This window comes from Lontra canadensis, unplaced genomic scaffold (genome assembly GCF_010015895.1).
Source record: "Lontra canadensis isolate GAN:19392208 unplaced genomic scaffold, GSC_riverotter_1.0 scaffold39, whole genome shotgun sequence".
Taxonomy (NCBI): domain Eukaryota; kingdom Metazoa; phylum Chordata; class Mammalia; order Carnivora; family Mustelidae; genus Lontra; species Lontra canadensis.
The window spans coordinates 13,477,348-13,495,906 of record NW_022631033.1 but is presented as its reverse complement, the minus strand read 5'-3'; the positions used below and the strand labels follow the sequence as shown (position 1 = coordinate 13,495,906).

The following is an 18,559-nucleotide window of genomic DNA, read 5'->3' as shown; positions in this document are numbered from 1 at the left end:
CGTCGGGGTTTCCGTTCTCCGGCAGGGAAACGCCCGCATGTTGGTCCCCGCCTCCTGTGGCTTCCGTGAGGCTGCACGAGGTTACATTTGCAGAATGCTTTGCGGACCTTGAAGCTGCTGGCTAATATTACAAATATCTGCTTTAAAGCCTGTAGAAGGGTTTGATTTGAGAGCAAAGGAACTCAGTACTCCGCTGGCTGGGACTGGCTCTTCACCTTATTATCTTGGCACAAAACTTTTGATGCCTTAGGATGAGGTTTTGCACTAAATGGTTTCCTACGGTTCCGGAATGTATTTCTCAGATTGTGATTTAAAAAACAAAACAAAACAAAACAAAACAAAAGGCACAGCAACCTCTGAATGTTTAGGTTTTCCCCCCTTTCCTCCTCCTGTAGGTGATTTCCGGCTTCGTCCAGCCACGTCCGATTGCCTGTTGCCTGTGCAGTTTCTGTGGACCGTGTGGCCCACAGGACTGCCCCATCTGTTTGCATTTTACTTTGTATCATTTTAATTTGTATTTCAATTCTTTACTGCATTCCTTAACCACCCTTGAGCTCTGCAGTGCTGCCTCTTGTTAGAGCAGGAGCGATCTGGACGCAGGCCTGCAAGACCGTGGGGTATTAAAGGGAGCTAGGCAAAGAGCAGCAAGGGCCCTTCTGCCCACTGCCCGCACCCTGCCGCCCCCCTCTTCCTCTGGTTCGTGGATATGGCTACGCAACCCCAAAGCATCCAGGTGGCAATCACATGGTAGTCCCCGTGTGCCCCACCATATGCAACATGCCGCCATGTGGAAACGTCTAGAAGCATCAAGAGACAGAACATCTGCATACAAGTTTCAGTTTTTCTTTTCATCTAGACATATGCCGGGTGCAATGCCTTTCTTGCATCCTCAGACTGGAGCAATGAGGAAAGAATTAGCATGTGGCTGTGTTTCCCCCCGCATTCCCAACACGAGCCGTTCAACCGTTCTGACTGTTTCCAGACACCAGTCATTGTTATTGAATATGTAAAATTTCAAAGATACTAACAGATCTTTTGTTTCCTTTGTTCTTCTCATACTCGCCCAAACTTTCTCCTTCTGGTATTATAAACAAAGTGCAGAAGTCAAGGGACATTTCCATTCTAGGACACAGTCCTTCTTAACTGTACCTTAATGAAATTATGGCAACATTTCTACCCGCCCTTTTTTTTGGACAATCATAAAGGACCAGCATTGTTCCATGTCCCAGTGGCCTTTTAATAAATAGTTTTAATATAAAAAGTATCAATTTAAATTGAATAGTTCATCTAAGATGAAAAACCTTATAACAGATCATTACTGTACCTCCAGCTATATAAAAATGAGTCCAAATGCTGTGTTTGGAGATGAGATCACCATCAAGTCCTTTGTGATACATAGCATTTCTTTTAAGCAAACACGGAAAATCCCCCATTTTCTAAGATCACGTCCAGCATGACTGTGAGGAAATCACAGTGTCCGGGAACAGGGGTAGCGATCATCTTCCTTCCAGAATGCTTGAAAAACTGAGGCGTAAAGATGTTAAACAACATCTTTATGTTTAAAGACACCAAGCGCCATCGGATTATATTCACGTATCCAGAATGTTGCAGGGGGAGGTGAGTAAGGGCTGGCTCATCACCCAGTACGCTCGGTGACAACATCACGACGCCCCCGTGTCCCTGTTGGAACATCAGCTGGCTGCAGACTGTTTTGTGTGTCTCTGCGTGTCGGCGCTGACAGCATGGTACCGTCCCACTCCGGGCTGCGACACTCGACTTCGAGTGACAAATAGCACATCAGGCAAACGTGGCTGGCAGAATTAGATTCAAGTATGCTCTCACATGCATGCATGCTTTTATTTATTTTATTTTATTTTTTAATTTATTTGAGAGAGAGAGCCAGAATGTGAGAGAGATAGCATGAGCAGGGGGAGGGGCAAAGGGTGAAGCAGACTCCCTGCTGAGTAGGGAGCCCTACAAGGGGCTTGATCTCAGGACCCGGGATCATGACCTGAGCTGAAGGCAGAGGCTTACCCGACTGAGCCCCCCAGGCATCCCTGCACGTATGCCTTTAAACACAATTTTGACTTCCAAATTTTGAGAGTTTCTTTTTTAAGTGATTCACTATTTTTTTTTTTTTCCCTTTAAACATCTGAATTCTGGGCAAGTTTAGAAGATATATCTTTCTTTTTAGAATACCATAGCAGTTGTTTTGTTTTGTTTTTTGGTAATGGATGAAAGGCTGGTTCCAAAGTCCAGCACTGACAATAAACGAGGGATATTTACAAACATAAGAGACGGACAAACCAATTTTATGCCTGGGTATTTTTTTTTTTTTTTTAAACTTAGCCACAAACAAGCGAGATCTGGAATCTTTAGTTTGCAATGTTTTCCCACATCTCTCCCGATTTCATTTGCTTGTGATTTCTGACTGTATTTCCCTTTCCCCTTAATGCACATTTCAGAGAAAATGCTCTCCACGTTGCTAGTCTCTTGTTAATTTTCCTTCTCTACACTTTGCTTTCAAAACCTTTTTAAACTACAGTATCTGGTGCCCTATTACGGCTACGTCATCCAGGGAGAGTTAGGTTTGTGTCCAGCAGTCAAACGTTTGCAAGGATGGGCTCTTCATATTGCTTCTCCCTGGGATCGAGATGCCGCGAGATAACCTGTATTACAGGGCCGGCTTTTCCTCCTTCACTCACTGAATCAATATTTGAGCGCCCACTCTGTGTCGGGCACCTCGCTGAATTTAGGCAAATACCTTAAAAATGAAAAGCAGCCTCTGCTAGGAAATCATGGAAGGTAAGAGGGGGAAATGTTCTCTGTTTCAGGAATGGGTGAGATGTAGCTGAGCGGTTCTCCAGGCTGGTCCCAAGCCTTCGGTCCGTCCCCCCTTTAGTTCTCTTCCCTATTCGGGCAGACTCCGGTCTAGTCCTTAAACCAGGTTTTCCTATCCTCACTCTCCCCCTAGAATTTCTCCTTTAAAACCACAGAGGAATGTAATTAGCAGTCAGAGCTGGCACATCCAATCTTATCTTGAAAGTAAGAAACCCTCCCTTGTGATCTTGGCATTGTCTCTCTGAGAGCAATCCCCGATCAGCCGGCAACCTCCTCCCAGCGGGGCTGAACAGGCCACTTTAAGCAGCACGTTCTCAGAAACAACTTGCGAAGGCCGAAGGCCTCGTGGTCCTGCTGTTTAGAAGGAATGAACACCCATGCCCGGGGGCTCTTACTTTTCTTCTTCCCGCAAAGTGAGGTGTCTGCTTTGTTTTGAATCCGGCAGAGAACCAGAGACACGAGATAGGATTCCTCTTTTCCTCTACTCTTCCTGATTTCTTTTAATGCCCAGAAAAGCCATGTTACAAAGAAACAGAGGACATGCTTACACCTAGCTTGTCTCAAAGAAGAGAAGGCAACCTATCCTGCAGTCGGTTTCCAGGCAAAGCATGTCGCATACTCTTGCTGTGTTTTCCTAACAAGTGTGCTAAACAGCTCTTTCCTATCTTCCCACTGCGCGGGTGTAAATGCCTAATGCACGTCCTGTGGTAGAGATTCTCCCGGTTAGGGAATATGTAATCATGCCTTTCACTTGTAAAGTACTTTCACATTGTCTCATTTGATTCTGCGACAATTGTGTGACTTGCAGGCAGGGCAGGGTACACTGTATTTTACCCATTATGTGGGTATGCTATGAAGCCTATATCTACGGTCAATATAATGTCATAACATTATGATATCATCGCAATATTATATTACTTGTATCCTGTCTAGAGTATCATGATCTACATAAGGAAAATGAGGTTTCAGAGATGATACGATTTTTTCCATAAGGTTTATTATTAGCCCAAACTGGAGCCTGATCTAGAACCCACATTTTTGGAATTCTAGTCCGTGCTGTCTTCTCTGGTATGTGAGATAGGGAGCACAAGTGTGAGCAGCATCTTTGTATCTTTTGGTGAAGGAAGTCCTGTGTCCGAGGGTAGGTGTGGTTGTGTGTGTGTGTGTGTTTGCGCGCGCACACGGGCATGTGTCCACGAACATCATGACCGTTATAGGGAGAGCTGGATAAGATAAAGCCCATGAACTAGCTTCCAGTTCACAGTGGCCCAAGGAAGCAGGTTTCCTGGAAAGAAGTCATAGGTGGGGGCAGCCACCACTGATTCCTAGGCTCAGTAGAGGGAAAGACAGGGAGCCGGAGTCTACTTGGATGACAGACCAACCCTAGGAAAGGGACCTGAAACAAGTCAGCAGCTGGTTTTCTCTCCTGTCACTTTACCTTCAACTCTACTGTTAATCTTCCCTCTAGGGTTCTCTTGCTTTTTCTCCTCACTTCTCTCTTGGAACAAGTCCCTCTCCAGCGTCCCCTCGCTCCTGCCTGCCACAACTCCTGAGCCAGGCAGCTTGGAGCTAGGCCACCCTGGCTCCTGTAGCGTGGGAGATGGGGGAGGTGGGAGCACATAGCACTGGTGCCAGAAGGTCATGCATTTAGAGTCCCAAACACCTGCCTTGAACTTGAAGTGAAATCAAGAATGTAACCTGTAAGCTGAAGACAGACTGCATGTGACCCACTGATCGTTCATTCTTTTATTTCTGTTTCTTGGAAATAGCCAGAGACAGCATGCATTAGCTGTTTCTTACCCTGAAGAAGTGTCAAGGTAAATCATGTTGGGCTCTTATAATAATAATTCAGCCATTTTTGGTGCAGGAGAAAGGATATTAATGGTATGCTCTGTGTTTTGTTCTCTCTCTCTTGATTTTCAGTCCTTTGTTTTTAAATGGCAAAGGGAAGTAATTTTAGGAATATTTGTCTCCATTTATCTGATAAACCGAAATCTGTTTGCTAATACAAAGAATGAATCAGGTTCGGTTTATAGTGGTCTGAAGGTGGTTTCGTGGAACCTGTGTTTTAGTACCTAATCTATGCTCTCCACCCAATAGCTGTCATAAACCACAGCTTGCTTTCTCGATATATTTGGCCCCCAATGTGAGAGGAAGAAAAAAGAAAAAAACAACACCCGACAAGGTAATGCAGAGAACATCTTGCAAAAGATCAATGACACCAGCATAATCAGAAATATCATTGCATTTCTCATAAAGACAATATAAATCAATATCAAGGAGGTGACAGGTTCCGCCATTGATATTCTTCCAAGTGTCCCAACTATACTCTAAAAATATTGAGGCTACAGATAAAGACTCCGCCTTTCCATGGCCAGCCCATCTCTTAATGATCTGGAAAACTTTCAATACTTAAGCTCACCCTCATTTACCCTCATCCCCACATTAGGAAGCCATCCCTCCCTACTGAGAGGCTAAAGGAGAAGTAGATGACGATCGGGATAATATTAGTAAAACGACCACGGACTGACGTCCAGGCTAGTTGGGACTGGGCTCCATGCAACTGCCTGATGTCTCAGGGAAGAACTGATTTTTAACCACAGGTATGTTGAGAAAAAGCTTTGCTGCAACAGTCGGCTTTTATTCCGAATCATCTACTGGCCTGCCGGTTGCTATACCTCGGGTGGGCGGGGGATCTCCCGCCCGGCGTGTGGCTCTGGGCCGATGACGATGGTGAGGGACAAGCGCGAGGCACCCTCCCTTGGGGACACGGCACACGCGCACAGCGGGGCAGCGTCACCTGCCCTCTGACCCGGCTTACCCGAAGCTTCCGACCAAAGACGTTGACTTTCCCCTGGGCTTGCTCTTTCCGGAACCTCCACTCCACCAAATTTTGCCCGTTCTCGCCGGGAAGACTCATGTTCCGCTTGGCAACCGTCGGGTTCGCCGTGCCGGCCAGAACGTGCGGCTCCGTCTGGTAGTGCGAATCCAGGCCGCTGGCGTAGAGGATTCTAAGTGAGCCGTCGTAACCGATCTGGTAGCTGTTTCTTAGCTGATCTGAAAAACAAGGAGCGGAAAACAGAAGCTCCAACTATGAATTAATCCCTCCGTGGGGCATGCGGCGACAGACACTCAAGTGCTGACCGACCTCCGCCGACCGGGAAACAAAAAGTACCGAGTGATGTCCTTTTACAACGTATCACAGAAATCGACAACTTTGATTTCCAGTGTTTTCGTGCTGTTAACAGAGTGGGCGGGATAGTAAAGGCAGGCTTCAGGGGAATTTAAAATCCTTCTCCACTTCTTCCTCATTTGCCTGATGGAATAAATGAGGGGTCAGTCTCCACAGATGTGCGGGGCAAGTTCTGCCAAAAGGCACCTATGTGCTCCCTCGGGAGGCTGGTGTGTCTTTACTGTCCCTGCCAGGGTCTCAGAAGACCCCCCTCCCCTACACCCATCCCTCCCTCGTTTATTAAACATCTTTTGCAAAGATTTCATCTCCGTACATTGTATACCAAAAAGATGAGAGGATATTCCCCTGAAACTGATTTTTAAAAAAGCAAGCCATCTTCTACTTTGTAAAAACCCCTGCCTTGATTTAAAAATTTTGAGTGATATTGGACCATTTGGAGAAGATAGGAATTTAAGTAAAAATAATTTGAGATGACTGCAGAGATTTGTTGGGAGAATTGGTAAAACTAATGAGTTCAAAGAAGTTTAGCCCATACTTGGTAATTATTCTTGGAGCTATGACATCACAATTGCAACAGTCATGGTACACAGGTTTTTCCAAGACTGTGTCAAAAAGGAATAGGGCAGGGGGTTCCATCATGAATATATTGGATATACACGTCTATGGACGGGACGGCAAAAAAGAAAGTCCAGATATTACATAAATGGGCTCGCAGAATTTAGTATTAAATTCCCAGGGGTCGCGTCACACGTGGACAGAAATGCAGCATCGCGTGCAGGCTTGGAATGTGCTGTCTCAAATGCCTGCGCTTCTGCGGCCACGAGGAGGACCCACTGCCCCAAACCGCAGCGGGTGACTCAGAAAGGGTCTGATGGCATATGTGAAGAGTTGCAACCAAGTTGCTTTTGGAAGCGACAGTATGCGTTAGGAGATCTGAGATATGTAGGTATCACGAAATGAACACTACCCATAGACCCGGGACTGTTTCACCAACATCCCTAGAGGCTTATGTCTTCACCTTCCCTTTTCCGGCTCATCTTAGAAAATGGGGTCACCGCATTCTATGGGGGGTGTTATCCGTTCCCAATCATCTTTCGGGTTTACCTTGAACCATGGTGTAGAAGGAGTCGATGGAGGACAGATTCGAAGTGATACTGACATCCTCTTCACGGCTGGACGACTCGATGTCCACTGTGATAGCCTTGTCCATGTCCCCGTGCAGGTTCGTGACCACTCCGGTTGGAAACGTCACATTCGTCAGGCGACCTTCGCTGTCATAGCTACATAAAAGAGGCATCGACCGGGTGTTAAGGAGCGAACGGCAGGCTCTCCTGACGTATGGATGTCAGGGGCGGCAATATTAGCCGCGGAAATTTGGAAGAATATTTGCCTTTGTGCATGAGCCATGCAGAGTGAGGGCTTCAAACGCGCTTTGAAGTCATCAAAAGCCTGTTTAACACAGAAAAACCTCACCGGCGAGAGCAAGAGTAAACAGAAGAGCTCACCGCCTCTGCACCTTCTCTGAAGTGTGACCAAAGTCCTCTTGCACGTCTCATTTGCTGTTTCAAAGGGAACATGTTTACTGATATTAAATTCCTTAGTCTTTGCCATATTTTTTTTACGAAGTACATTTAATTCACTGTTATATCAGTTTTTAAAGTTTTACTAACTTATGCCCTCCAGCGCGGTGTCCTAGGACTATACGGAATTTTGTAAAATGGTACGTACACCTCGTATGCACTACGTAAGAATATCCTTGTCGTATCTTGTGACATCGTCAACAAATGAACACAACAAAGCCATTACAGATTTTCTTATGCCTCAGTGTTGACAAACTTTATAATGGTAGAATGGGACCGAAGTGTTGGCAGGTGAGGGGGTGCTGGGGGGAGGGTGATTCTCTCGTCTGGCCTGACGTTGTAGGAAAGGATGAGGTCTTGAATGATGATTTATTATGTTTACTGAAATGCGATGTAGTATTTCCTGACATTTAATGATAAGTTGCTTTTCAATTATACACTTACTTTTTTAGCATGTAAATAGAAGAGGGAACATATAATTAAACGCCAGGATATCTTTTAAAAAGCTGTCCTATGCATCATAGACATAACATTTTAGTAAAGAATTGATTTTTGGGTGACTTTTCTGTTTGTGGCGGCACCAGAGAAAATTTCAGAAATGATGGTATGGTTTGAAGAAAAAGAAAAAAAAAAAAAGATAGCAAATTCCAGACAGAACACAAGGCACTTCCTTGGGATAGCAGTACATGTAGTAAGCCTGGATATCAGCTTGGTCCCAAGGCTGCTTCATTAAGAAAAGGTCTAAACGAAATGAGATCTTGCACAATCTCTTACAATAAGTCCAGATGCAGAATGGTAGAGAAAGGGTCTTCTTAGCAAACAAGTTCCCAGCGGAGGGGAAAAAAGGTGGAGAGGCTCCCAATGATCGGTGTAAATACGAGGCAACAGGGAATAAGGGGTAGAAAAAAGAATTTAAATGATATTTTGTAATAAAAGGAGAGGGTTTTAGAGGGTAAAAAAAGTGGTTTTGGAAACTGTGGTTCATACTTAAGGACAAGATTCTAGATAATGAAGGTAGAGAAGATTGAGCAAGGGCAGTGCCAAGGTAGAGACAGGAAGGAAGGAAGGAGGAGGAAGAGAGAGACGTCTGCTCGGGGTCCAGAGAGGAGGTGATCCCATTAATTCCGGGGGGACAGCATCAGTCAGACGGAGGGTCTGACTGACTGGATCTGACAGTTTGCCATGGTGCTTAGCCAACGGCCCGCGCGGGCACTCAGGAAAGAACAAGCAAGCGAGGGAGAAGCAAAGAGAAAGGAAATGCACCGTTAAGTGTAATCATTGTTTGGGCCCATAAAAGGCAGAGCTGAAATAAAAAAAAAAAAGCAGCCTCCTTCCCCTCCCCACCAGCCCAAATGCCCCCAGCAGATGAAGACATCAGTGAAAGAAATCCAACGTGGCTTATTGCTGTCATTGCTTTTTAAAAGAAATTACCGCTCTTGGAGAAACAAACAGGACGTAGCTTTGTGCAGGCAGAATTATTGACAAAACCAGCTTGAGGCTCAGTCTTCACCTGGACGTAAACTAGAGTCTCTTTACATTCCCCCCAGGCTATCGTGTCTTGAAGAAATTAGCTTACTTTCGAATGCTCCTCCGGAAAAAGCAGTCCCGCACCGCGTTCTCCCCCAGCTCCCCTTCCCATTTTACAGATGGAAAAACGAAAACATGCTGCACTCGGGGGCCTGGATCAGGCTCTCATGGCATCCGATGACTAGGCCATAACGGGGCTTATGTGCTGGACCCCAGGGCCATGATCCTTGTGTAAATCACAGAGGCAGCTGCTTTCTATAGAGGGTGCCACCTGCAAACACTTCGCTGATTCCTTCTTGCTGCCATCACTCCCCTTGCCCTTTCTGACCCTGGCTGATGCAGAATTTTCTAGCTCCATTCTCATCGAAGTGGGAAAGTCACCTTCCTGCTGCAGAAAGCATTTCCCCAACCTTGGCCTCTGCTCTTTTGTCGGCTCCCCTGCCCGACCCCTTGTCCTGCTGGGCGGGCATTTCGAATCCCATGATGCTGAGCACATGGGGACAAACCACGGGATTCTACGCGTCCAGATTCTAACCTATTAGCCTTTGGTTCTTCGGAAAATACAAATGCAAGTAACTTTTGTAGGTGGGACACTCAGAATGACACAGGGTTAAGCCGGGAGCTCAGGGGCCCGGCTTCCTGGTTGGGCCCCGAGAGTCCTGAATTTGAGCCTTCAGAGCAAGGGCCGTGTGGACAGGAAGGTGCAGGCAGGCTGGGGTGCTTGCACGAGGCAGGTCAGGATGGGTGCTCTGGTTGAAGGACGTCACCTGCCCAGGTCCGGCAGCAAGCGCTTCCCAGACTTGCCAGAAAAAAAAATCGGGGACCAACAGAGCATTTTTATCTAAAGAAGCAATACCTGTTAACCATCCTTTCATAAAGAAGAGGCCACTGAAATAAATGACAGGCAGAAAGGACCTAACTCTGGGGGTGAGAGACCATTGTTTAAAAGGAGGAAGTGAAGCTTGGTGAAAAAATTCTCCACATCGTTTGTTTTTCTCTTTCTTTCTTCCTTTCTTTCTTTCTTTCTTTCTTTCTTTCTTTCTTTCTTTCTTTCTTTCTTTCTTTCTTCTTTTTTTTCGTTTATGTTTTTCATTTCAGCGTGGATCACTGAAAAGTTTTCCCACAGATTAGCACCCATGTCAGGAGAAACGAAAATAAGATGGAGGAGAGATCTTAACATCACCAGGAGACGCTGGAGAAGGGACAGAGAGAAAAGAAGTAGTCAAGGATGACTTTCGGAAATGGCGAATCCTTTACCTCTTACCTATGGCAAGAGAGGAGGAACGATGCACCAGCCGATGGCCACCTGTCCTCCAGAAGGCTCGGAACCTCCGTACTAAAGGAGGCCTTCCCCTCACATACATGCCTCGGGACAGAGTCCCTGCTCCCGTGCAACGCTGTGGCTCGAGTTAATGTTGCTTGGCCTTGGTGGGGAACCAGCCGGGCCCAGCTTGTGTATCTGAGACGTAGCTTTATTAGCCGTTCGAATTTACAACGCAGTAGGCTCTAGGGAATTTGAATAGAACATCAACCTCATGCTCTCCATTCCAATCCTCTGGTCTCGGCCTCATGGCTTCAAATTCATAACACAGCACATTCTTTTAGCTCCCGATTGACCCTCTTCACAAAGAACTCTCCCCAGAAAAAGACGGACTCCCCCAGGCTCTTCACGACCTTCTGCTCTCTTGCTGATGGGATGTCCTTATTTGATGTTTATATATTTGTTCGTCTTTAATTTTGATTGCATTTTGCCTAGACTTGCTGTTTCAGCCTTTGTGGTATATTTTTAAATCTCTTTTTAAGTTTCCTAAGCAGCGAGATTATGGACCAATGCCCCAGAGAGTCAGAGCCTCGGCCCCTGTCAGTTGAAATGCTGGATTCGTCCAGACGTGAAATTTCCTCTCCCCCCCTTGTAGATAGAGGTTCCCACTCTACATTTTCCCTTCGCCATCTCTCAGCTACCTCCATCCCCTTTCCCGCAGCCGCCCTGGATGTAAACATGCATCTTCTTGTCCCTCGTCATGTTCACGGATAGCAGATTAATCTTCTGGAACACCACTATGCTATACTTCCCTGCCCCTCTGTGGTTCCTCAACTGAGAGAAAGATTGCCTGAGACACACTGTTGCCAACACAATGTCAACACACTCCTCATACTGCAAACTCATTCCGGTACAGACAGGGCGCCATTCTCGAAAACCTTCTTTAAAACTCCACGACAAGATTATCTGTTGTCTTCCGTGTTTTCCCATAAAATGGGAAAACGTCATGTTTTTACAAATTATCCCCTGCTTTTGAGAAAAATCTGCGTAATGAGAGTGGCGCTCTGGAGAAGCAAGTAAACCAGAGAAGAGAAGCAGTGGACTCAGCCTAGGCCCGAGTTAGCTGGTCTTTCTCAGACAGGAGCTAAGCTGATGTATTTACTCATGTAGTGCTGGCCATGCCCCTCCCGAACCTTTCCTCTCTTCGCCTGCAGAAGAGTGAAGCTAAACACGGACGTTTTATACCCACTGGTTTCTCCAGCCCGAAGTCGACCTGCTCTGAGACGGTTGAGGCAACAGGAGATGTTGGTCTGCGGGCATTCTGGGACCTCTGAAGGTCCCAGATAAATGTTCAAGTCCGACTTAAGACTGGCCCTTCCTCGTCTTTCCGGGGCCACCCCAGGACAAGCGTACTCTGGGGGGTGCTTAGTGAACCCACATCATCTGGTGTCAGGCTTGTAACACAGCAAGGATGTCTATGAAGGAGACTTACCCAGCCTGCCTTGCTCCCCACTGTCCCCATGATACAGAGGGACAATGTTCTCTTGCAACCACTGGAGTTCCTTAGGTTCCAATTTCCGTCCATAGTTCAGCAGCCAGCACTCCCCGCCGCCCCCCAAAACTCCCCTTAATCTCGTCATCTGTTAGGGCAATACTTCTTTCCCACAGCGCTAATGTGGTACAACATCTCATCGGCTGCTTCAGTGAAGGAGACCAAAATGACTAACCCTCTCACAGCAAAACGTGGGCGTGAATCCTTCCTCGATCCTCGTTCCCGGCAAAGGGCGCGCACAACAGCGAAAACAGCAGAGCGGAGCCCGATCGAAACTCCGAATGGTGGGCTGACTAGGAGCCCTAAGAGCAAGACTGTGATTTGTCACATGAATATCCAGAGAACTTACATTGGCCTATTCTAGAAACGAGTCTGAGGTTTAGGCATTTTAACAATTATCTCGGAGACAGATTATCTTCTTTCGAGTTCAGCAGCAATGTCATCGGTAAGAAATCCGCACAAATCAGGCACTGGGGAGAAAAGTATTAATTCTCATGATTTCTGTCTCGAGTGCTGAGAGGGATCTCAGTGAGCAGGGCTGGGACCTGCACCGGTCGGGGAGGTGACTGACGCCTGTTTGCATTTCTTTGCTGCCAAGCTGTAGCTCAGTCACAGGTCTTTGCTGTTGGGGGCGAATTTGGACCAGTGCTTTGCTCCATTCAACCAGAAAAGGCAGTGGTCTGAAGTCGCGCCCGTGTTCTCCTGTTCCAACACCTCAGAAAACGAGTTCAGAGAAGCAGAGGCCTGGTGGACCTTTCCTTCCTCACCTCGCTGGTCCAGCCCTCTCTGTGAACACGGATCCCAGGGATAGACGGTCACAGGCGGGACATACTGTTCAGAGATCGAATCCAAGAAAAGGGACCCGATGCCTCTTTCCTCCCACAGCTATGAAGACCACATCAGGGAGTCGGGACAAGGAGATACCCCAGCCTTGAAATTCCTGTGCCTGGAGACAAAGGCATCCAAGTCAGGACAATCCAGAATTGGTTCTCCTTGGGTTGGAAAGATTCTTGATTGGCCATCATTGAGAGAAGGATCCTATTTAGGTCCGATTTCTTAAAACAAACAAACAACCCCAGCTGTTTATTGACTGAGGAAGGTTGAGGTGAGCAGGACTCCTTTGTTTAGAGAACAGGTCTCGGCTTGCTAGAGAGCAGATGTCAAGGGAAATTTGGGGTCCAGAGAATCTGGCAGCTTTGGCCGCCAGGCTCCCCGCCCTGAACCGATGCCCTCCACGGCCCTCAACTGCTCTTCAGGGCCCCTTTCTCTCCAGCTCCTCGCTCAGGGGCTGGGACCTCTGGCTTCCAAAGTGTCAGGCGCCTAGAATCATGGGGGCCTTTTCCAAGGTATTTTCTTTCTTTCTTCCCTCTTTCCTTCCTTCTTTCCCTCCTTCCTTCCTTCTTCCCTCCCTCTCTCCCTCTCCCTTTCTTTTTTAAGATTTTATTCATTCCTCTGACAGAAAGCACAGGGGGACTGGCAGCAGAGGAAGAGGGAGAAGCAGACTCCCCTCTGAGCAGGGGCCCATCCCAGCACTTGGGGGGTCAGGACCTGAGCCCAAGGCAGATGCTTAAGGACAGAGCCCCCAGGACCCCCTACCGTGAGTTTCTTTTGAATTGCATATGCACTTACAGATTTGTACAGGGTGTTAACTTTGTCACCAGCTCTACATCACGAATAACCACTGCCTAAACTCATTCCCGGGGTCTTAAAGGGTTAGGATTCAGTCCTCCTGACGAGGCCCTGGTTCACGCCGGAAGGAAGTCGTGTGATGTTTTCTGATACGCAGCCATTTTGTTTCCCTGGATTAGAACACTCTTTTAATCTTTCTTTTGTTACTTGGCCTCTAAAGATCCAGTTTAAAAACCGCATCTGTGCGTAAAGAACTTTCTACCAATCCCTCTGGGTAGCCTTTGCTTTTGCCTTTACTAGAACTTGGCTCCTTTTTTCCTTTCCTGGAGCTGCAAAGAGAAAGAAGTTTCTTCTAGCTGATGCGTGCCTTATGTTCACTAAGTACTTAAAAATTTATTAACTACTCCTTTAGATAAACGACAGGTTTTTCCAGCTTTTGCTGTTTATATACCGCTCTTCATTACAAGGCTCAGAGATGGGAAAATCTTAGTTTATAGAAGACTTAAATTCTTAAAGTAGGTTTAAACTGAACGAAACCTAGTTTTTAGCCAGGGATACAATGTGGTATTTCTTTACATTAATGTTTTCTCAGAAGTTTATATATATTATATATATGTATATATATACAGATGTATATACATATATATACACACATATTATATTATTTATTTATTATGTTTGGGGGGGTCCTCACTGTACAAACTGCAGATTTACCAAACTTCGGGATGAACCAAGGTCTGGGAACTGTGTTTTGAAGTGTGTGCATGTGTATACGTTTGAGATGGGGTAGTGATGGAGGGGAGGGGGCTAAGTAGGATTTGGGGTGATCTGAAGCATGGGGATGGCACTCCCAATCATCTTATCTTCTTCACAGACTGCTTTCCCCAACCCTGGGAGTGCATTCGCCACACGAGTTCTGCATCTGCAGCCCCTAGACATTCTGAAAGCATTCCAGGACCCTGGCCTACGGGCAAGGACTTTCTCTGGAAGGCTGGGGAACGAGGGTAGCCAGGGGTGAGGGCTGCTGAAGCTGCTTTTATTTCGGTATCATGGAGGAGCCAGAGATATTGGATAGTCTCTGGAAAATAGCCCTCTGTGGATCTTCGGTTCTGGGATTGTTAAAAAACGAGCCATTCGCTTTCACTGGTTGTCAATGAGCAATTTCTTGTCCTGTTATCCAACCAGCCTTTAAAACGGTTGGTGTATATACACAGTCTTACAGTAAATCATTGGATAATCACTGTGTCAAAGGGGAGCTGCACACACACGGGGCTGTCAGATTTAGACAGTTACATAATTAAAGAGGGAATTCAACACTTTTGGAAGCTGCATTTACTCACTCTTGAACCATTACGGAGCAAGTTAGCACATCTAGAACATTAATTTGCTAAATGGAACACATCGAAAGGGTTACTGTAGCCTTGCAACCGTTGAAACATTGCAGATTATACTGAGAAAAATTGGAGACATTTTCTATTATGTTGTATGTTGAGATCTACTGAGAAAACCTGTATCAGTTTTTACTTGCTGCGATTGCTTCAAGTCCTATGGATAACACAAATAACCCTATTTCCCTTTCTGTTTTCAAACCTGGACAGAATGAACTATATCTTAAAACCAGATTGCAGGAGAAAACTGGAGTAAGTCACGTATTAATAAAAGCATTGCCTTTGTAGCACTCAGGTTAATGTTTGAAATGTACAGAGCCCACTTTGTTCAATCGCCTGCATATTTTGTTTGTTTGTTTGTTTGTTTGTTTTTACTGGCGTCTCTGGGAATACACATTCTGGTTAAAAATTCAAAGCAAAATTACTAAACAGTTAAACAAAATAGCAAACATGGAAATCAACCATAGCGTTTCCCCATGGTTTTAAGGGCTCTAATAAAATCTCTTAAAAATCACCCTCCAAGTCTTAAGTGTTTCCTTCCAGGAGCAAAGGAAGCAGAGAACAGACAGAGGGTCGGCAGAGGGGAGGTGGGTGGGAGGATGGTGGAGCCAGGTGATGGGGATGGAGGGGGGCACCCGTCCTGATGAGAACTGGGTGGAGCACGGAAGTGTGGAATGACCCTCGTACATCTACGTGCATCTGAAACTAAGATCACACGGTAGGCTGACTACGTGGAATGAAAAACAAAAACTTTAAAATAAAAAAGGAAGAAAAAGAAAAAAAGAAAAGAAAGAGTGTGTGCGACACCTGGTACCATTTCTAGACATGTTTATAAAATGGGCTTTGTTTTGACAAAACAGAGCATGGCACCGTGGTTTCTGGGTCTGAATGCTCAGGCTCGGATGTCAGCGGCCCATCCCAGGCAGAAGACTGTCCCCGTTTCGTGCTGTGGCAGATGCCTCTCCACTGTCCCTGCCATCACAGGCTCCTGGAGTAACACACGTGAGGAGGGCACACCACAGCACGGACGTCAGGCTGTTTAGACAGGATTTGGTGTTAACGGGCACAGCTCATCTCTTCTAATTTGGAGTCGTTGAGTTTTCCAGATCACCTGCATTTTCCATGCACTAGTTGGGGTCCGTTGTCCACCCTCTCTTTACCTGGCCTGTCCTCCCTCCTTGAGATCCCACGTGAATACTTTCCCAGAGTCTCAGAACTGATGTCAGGGGGAGTCATGGGTTTGCCATGGGTGCAGAGCTGAGTTCATTATCAAGAAATGGTTCAGAAGCTCATTCTGAATTTGCTAAACTTGGGTGAGGGATGATAAAGCACTCGATTGAGAAGCTAGAGACCCATATGTACCTACATAAACGTGTAAAAGCGGAAGCTCGTTAATTTACTCTGTACATCTGAACAGAGCTCATGAAAGAGCACACAGTCAGCTCCACAAATATAAAGCTCTAAATGATGAATAGATAAGGTTGGTGTGTGATGATGACAGAAAATTTGATAGAAGATGACAGAAAGATTGCCACCAACCTGCTGGTGTATCTGTACGTATCAGTCAGGACTCAGAGCATTTAAAAAAAAAAAAAAGGTGTCTTCTTTAACCAGACAGAAGAGCATCAAACAGTTTGCAAACCCTAACAGTTTGCCTTTTCTGGGGGTGAGCAAGCAGAGAACTGTGAAATGCCATTTACTAGTCAATAATTTATTCTATTGCCCCATTCAATACACTGGATTTGCTTTTGTGTGCATTCAAGTGTGAGAGCTGTGGTTTCGCTTTGGATCTAAATGTTTCAAATAATACACTTTTAGTAGGTGAGATCTTATTGACCACCCTGAAATTATTCTAGCTAAGGAATTGTAACATGTGATCATTGTTTTTAAATGGTGTGAATACCAGCATGAAATGGTCCCTAATACTAAGGGAAGGGAGTAACGAGGCTTATCACAGTGTCCTCACACATTAGCTAGTTGGACATCCTTTGCACTGCTTGACAAGTCAGTGGAAGAGGAGATGTTGGACAGGAGGCTTATTCAATCAGTAGCACAGAGTTACTCAGTCCGTGAAACAGATCAGTCTACCTCTGAGATTTCAAAGCTGAGTTACAAACCCTCTGGCAGTCTTCCTATCATCCCATCCAGTAGCACGTCCAAGAATATTGGCCATTTCTCTAACAAGTCACAATAGGGACATAATCATGACAAAGAACAAGGAGAGAAACAGCTGCTAAGGAGAAAATGCTATCTCTAGTTTTGAGATGAAGGTTCTTGTACTTCAGAAACTATCTGTGTACCCTAAAAAATCACCCTATTTTATGGGTGACTGATAAGAATCTCAATTTGGGAACTGGGTTTTCTCTTCCTAGACTCATCCTTTCTGATTGTAGGTACAACAATATACCTCAAACGCACCTGCCTGGGACATGTTCTCTGTCTTTACTCCAAGCCAACTCCTTAAGACCAACATCTCAGAAGGCAGTGTCATCAAGACAAAGATGTTTTTCTCATTAACTATTTTACTAATACAGCAACTGAGGAAGTCCTGATTGTACAAAGCCAACGAAACTGGAGTAAACATGTACTATCAATATCAGCAACAAAGAATACAAATTGTTAATATTTTCAGCATCGACTCTTGGTGCAGAGAAGTCCAAACTATCTGAGAAAGCGAGTGAGCAAAATTCATAGGGTACTCTTTCCATGAAGCCTGGGCAAGAGCCAGGGATGGCTTCTATCCAGCTCTTCTGTAGAAATAAACATTCACTTGTCTCCACCGCTGGTTTCACTCTCTATTCCTTCGACCAAGAAATAGTTATTGGAAGAGTTCTGTATCCCTGCAACATTCCAGGAGATGTGCGAGCCAAAAAGATAATTAGTTTGCATTTTAGAAAATGCTTTCACATTTTATTCTGTCTCACAGCAATACTGTGGCACATGACTGGTAAACTAAAGTTTGTACTGAGAAAACATTAATAAAATTAAAGCATACAAGGTAAGTCATTGAGCTAATTCTCTTCTTAAAATGTCTTCGGTAGGCAGCACAGTGACTGTACTTTTATCAGTAGGCAAATTTATTGATTCTGGGTCTTCTGCCAGCTGTTTCTGTCCTAGAGAGCTTTTAATCTCAAGGCTTTTAAGGCACTAGGCTAGGGAGAAAGCCGGACATGTACAAGTGGGAATTTGGGCTGAAAAGTTTAATTTCTCTTTGCGAAAGAGGAATTTGTGCAGAAAGCTGATTATAAAGCCTGCAGCAGCTCTAGGGACTGGGGTCATGAAAGTCACAGAAAACAGGTGTTTTTCAGTTGGGAATGGTGATTCCCGGCCCCCTCCACCCCCCTGCCCAATATCCTTGTGGTTTTCGTAGAACTCTGACCATTGTCAAACTTCCAGCATCCCTTCCTTTATAAAATCACCAAATATCATTCTCAAGTCGAACTTAGACACGCAGTATTGCACAGATACGACGGGGAATGTGACAGATATTACTGGTATTCTGGGAGTGCGCCTGCTCACCAAGATGGCGAACACGGAATATGTCTGACCGGGATTCAGATGCCCCTGCCACACCCCCCAGCACCTTCA

General features: G+C 45.7%; 1 protein-coding gene across 5 annotated transcripts in view; it reads right to left on the bottom strand.

Moving 5' to 3' along the window:
* Window positions 1–18,559, bottom strand: part of TENM3 (teneurin transmembrane protein 3) — a 592,885-nt gene that overhangs the window by 12,593 nt on the left and 561,733 nt on the right. For all 5 annotated transcript variants that reach the window (XM_032869853.1, XM_032869854.1, XM_032869855.1 and 2 more), the window contains 2 exons: window positions 7,139–7,314; window positions 5,663–5,898 (listed from right to left, as the gene is read on the bottom strand). In XM_032869853.1, coding sequence (XP_032725744.1) covers window positions 5,663–5,898; window positions 7,139–7,314 — 412 coding nt within the window. The remainder of the gene's footprint in view (window positions 1–5,662; window positions 5,899–7,138; window positions 7,315–18,559) is intronic.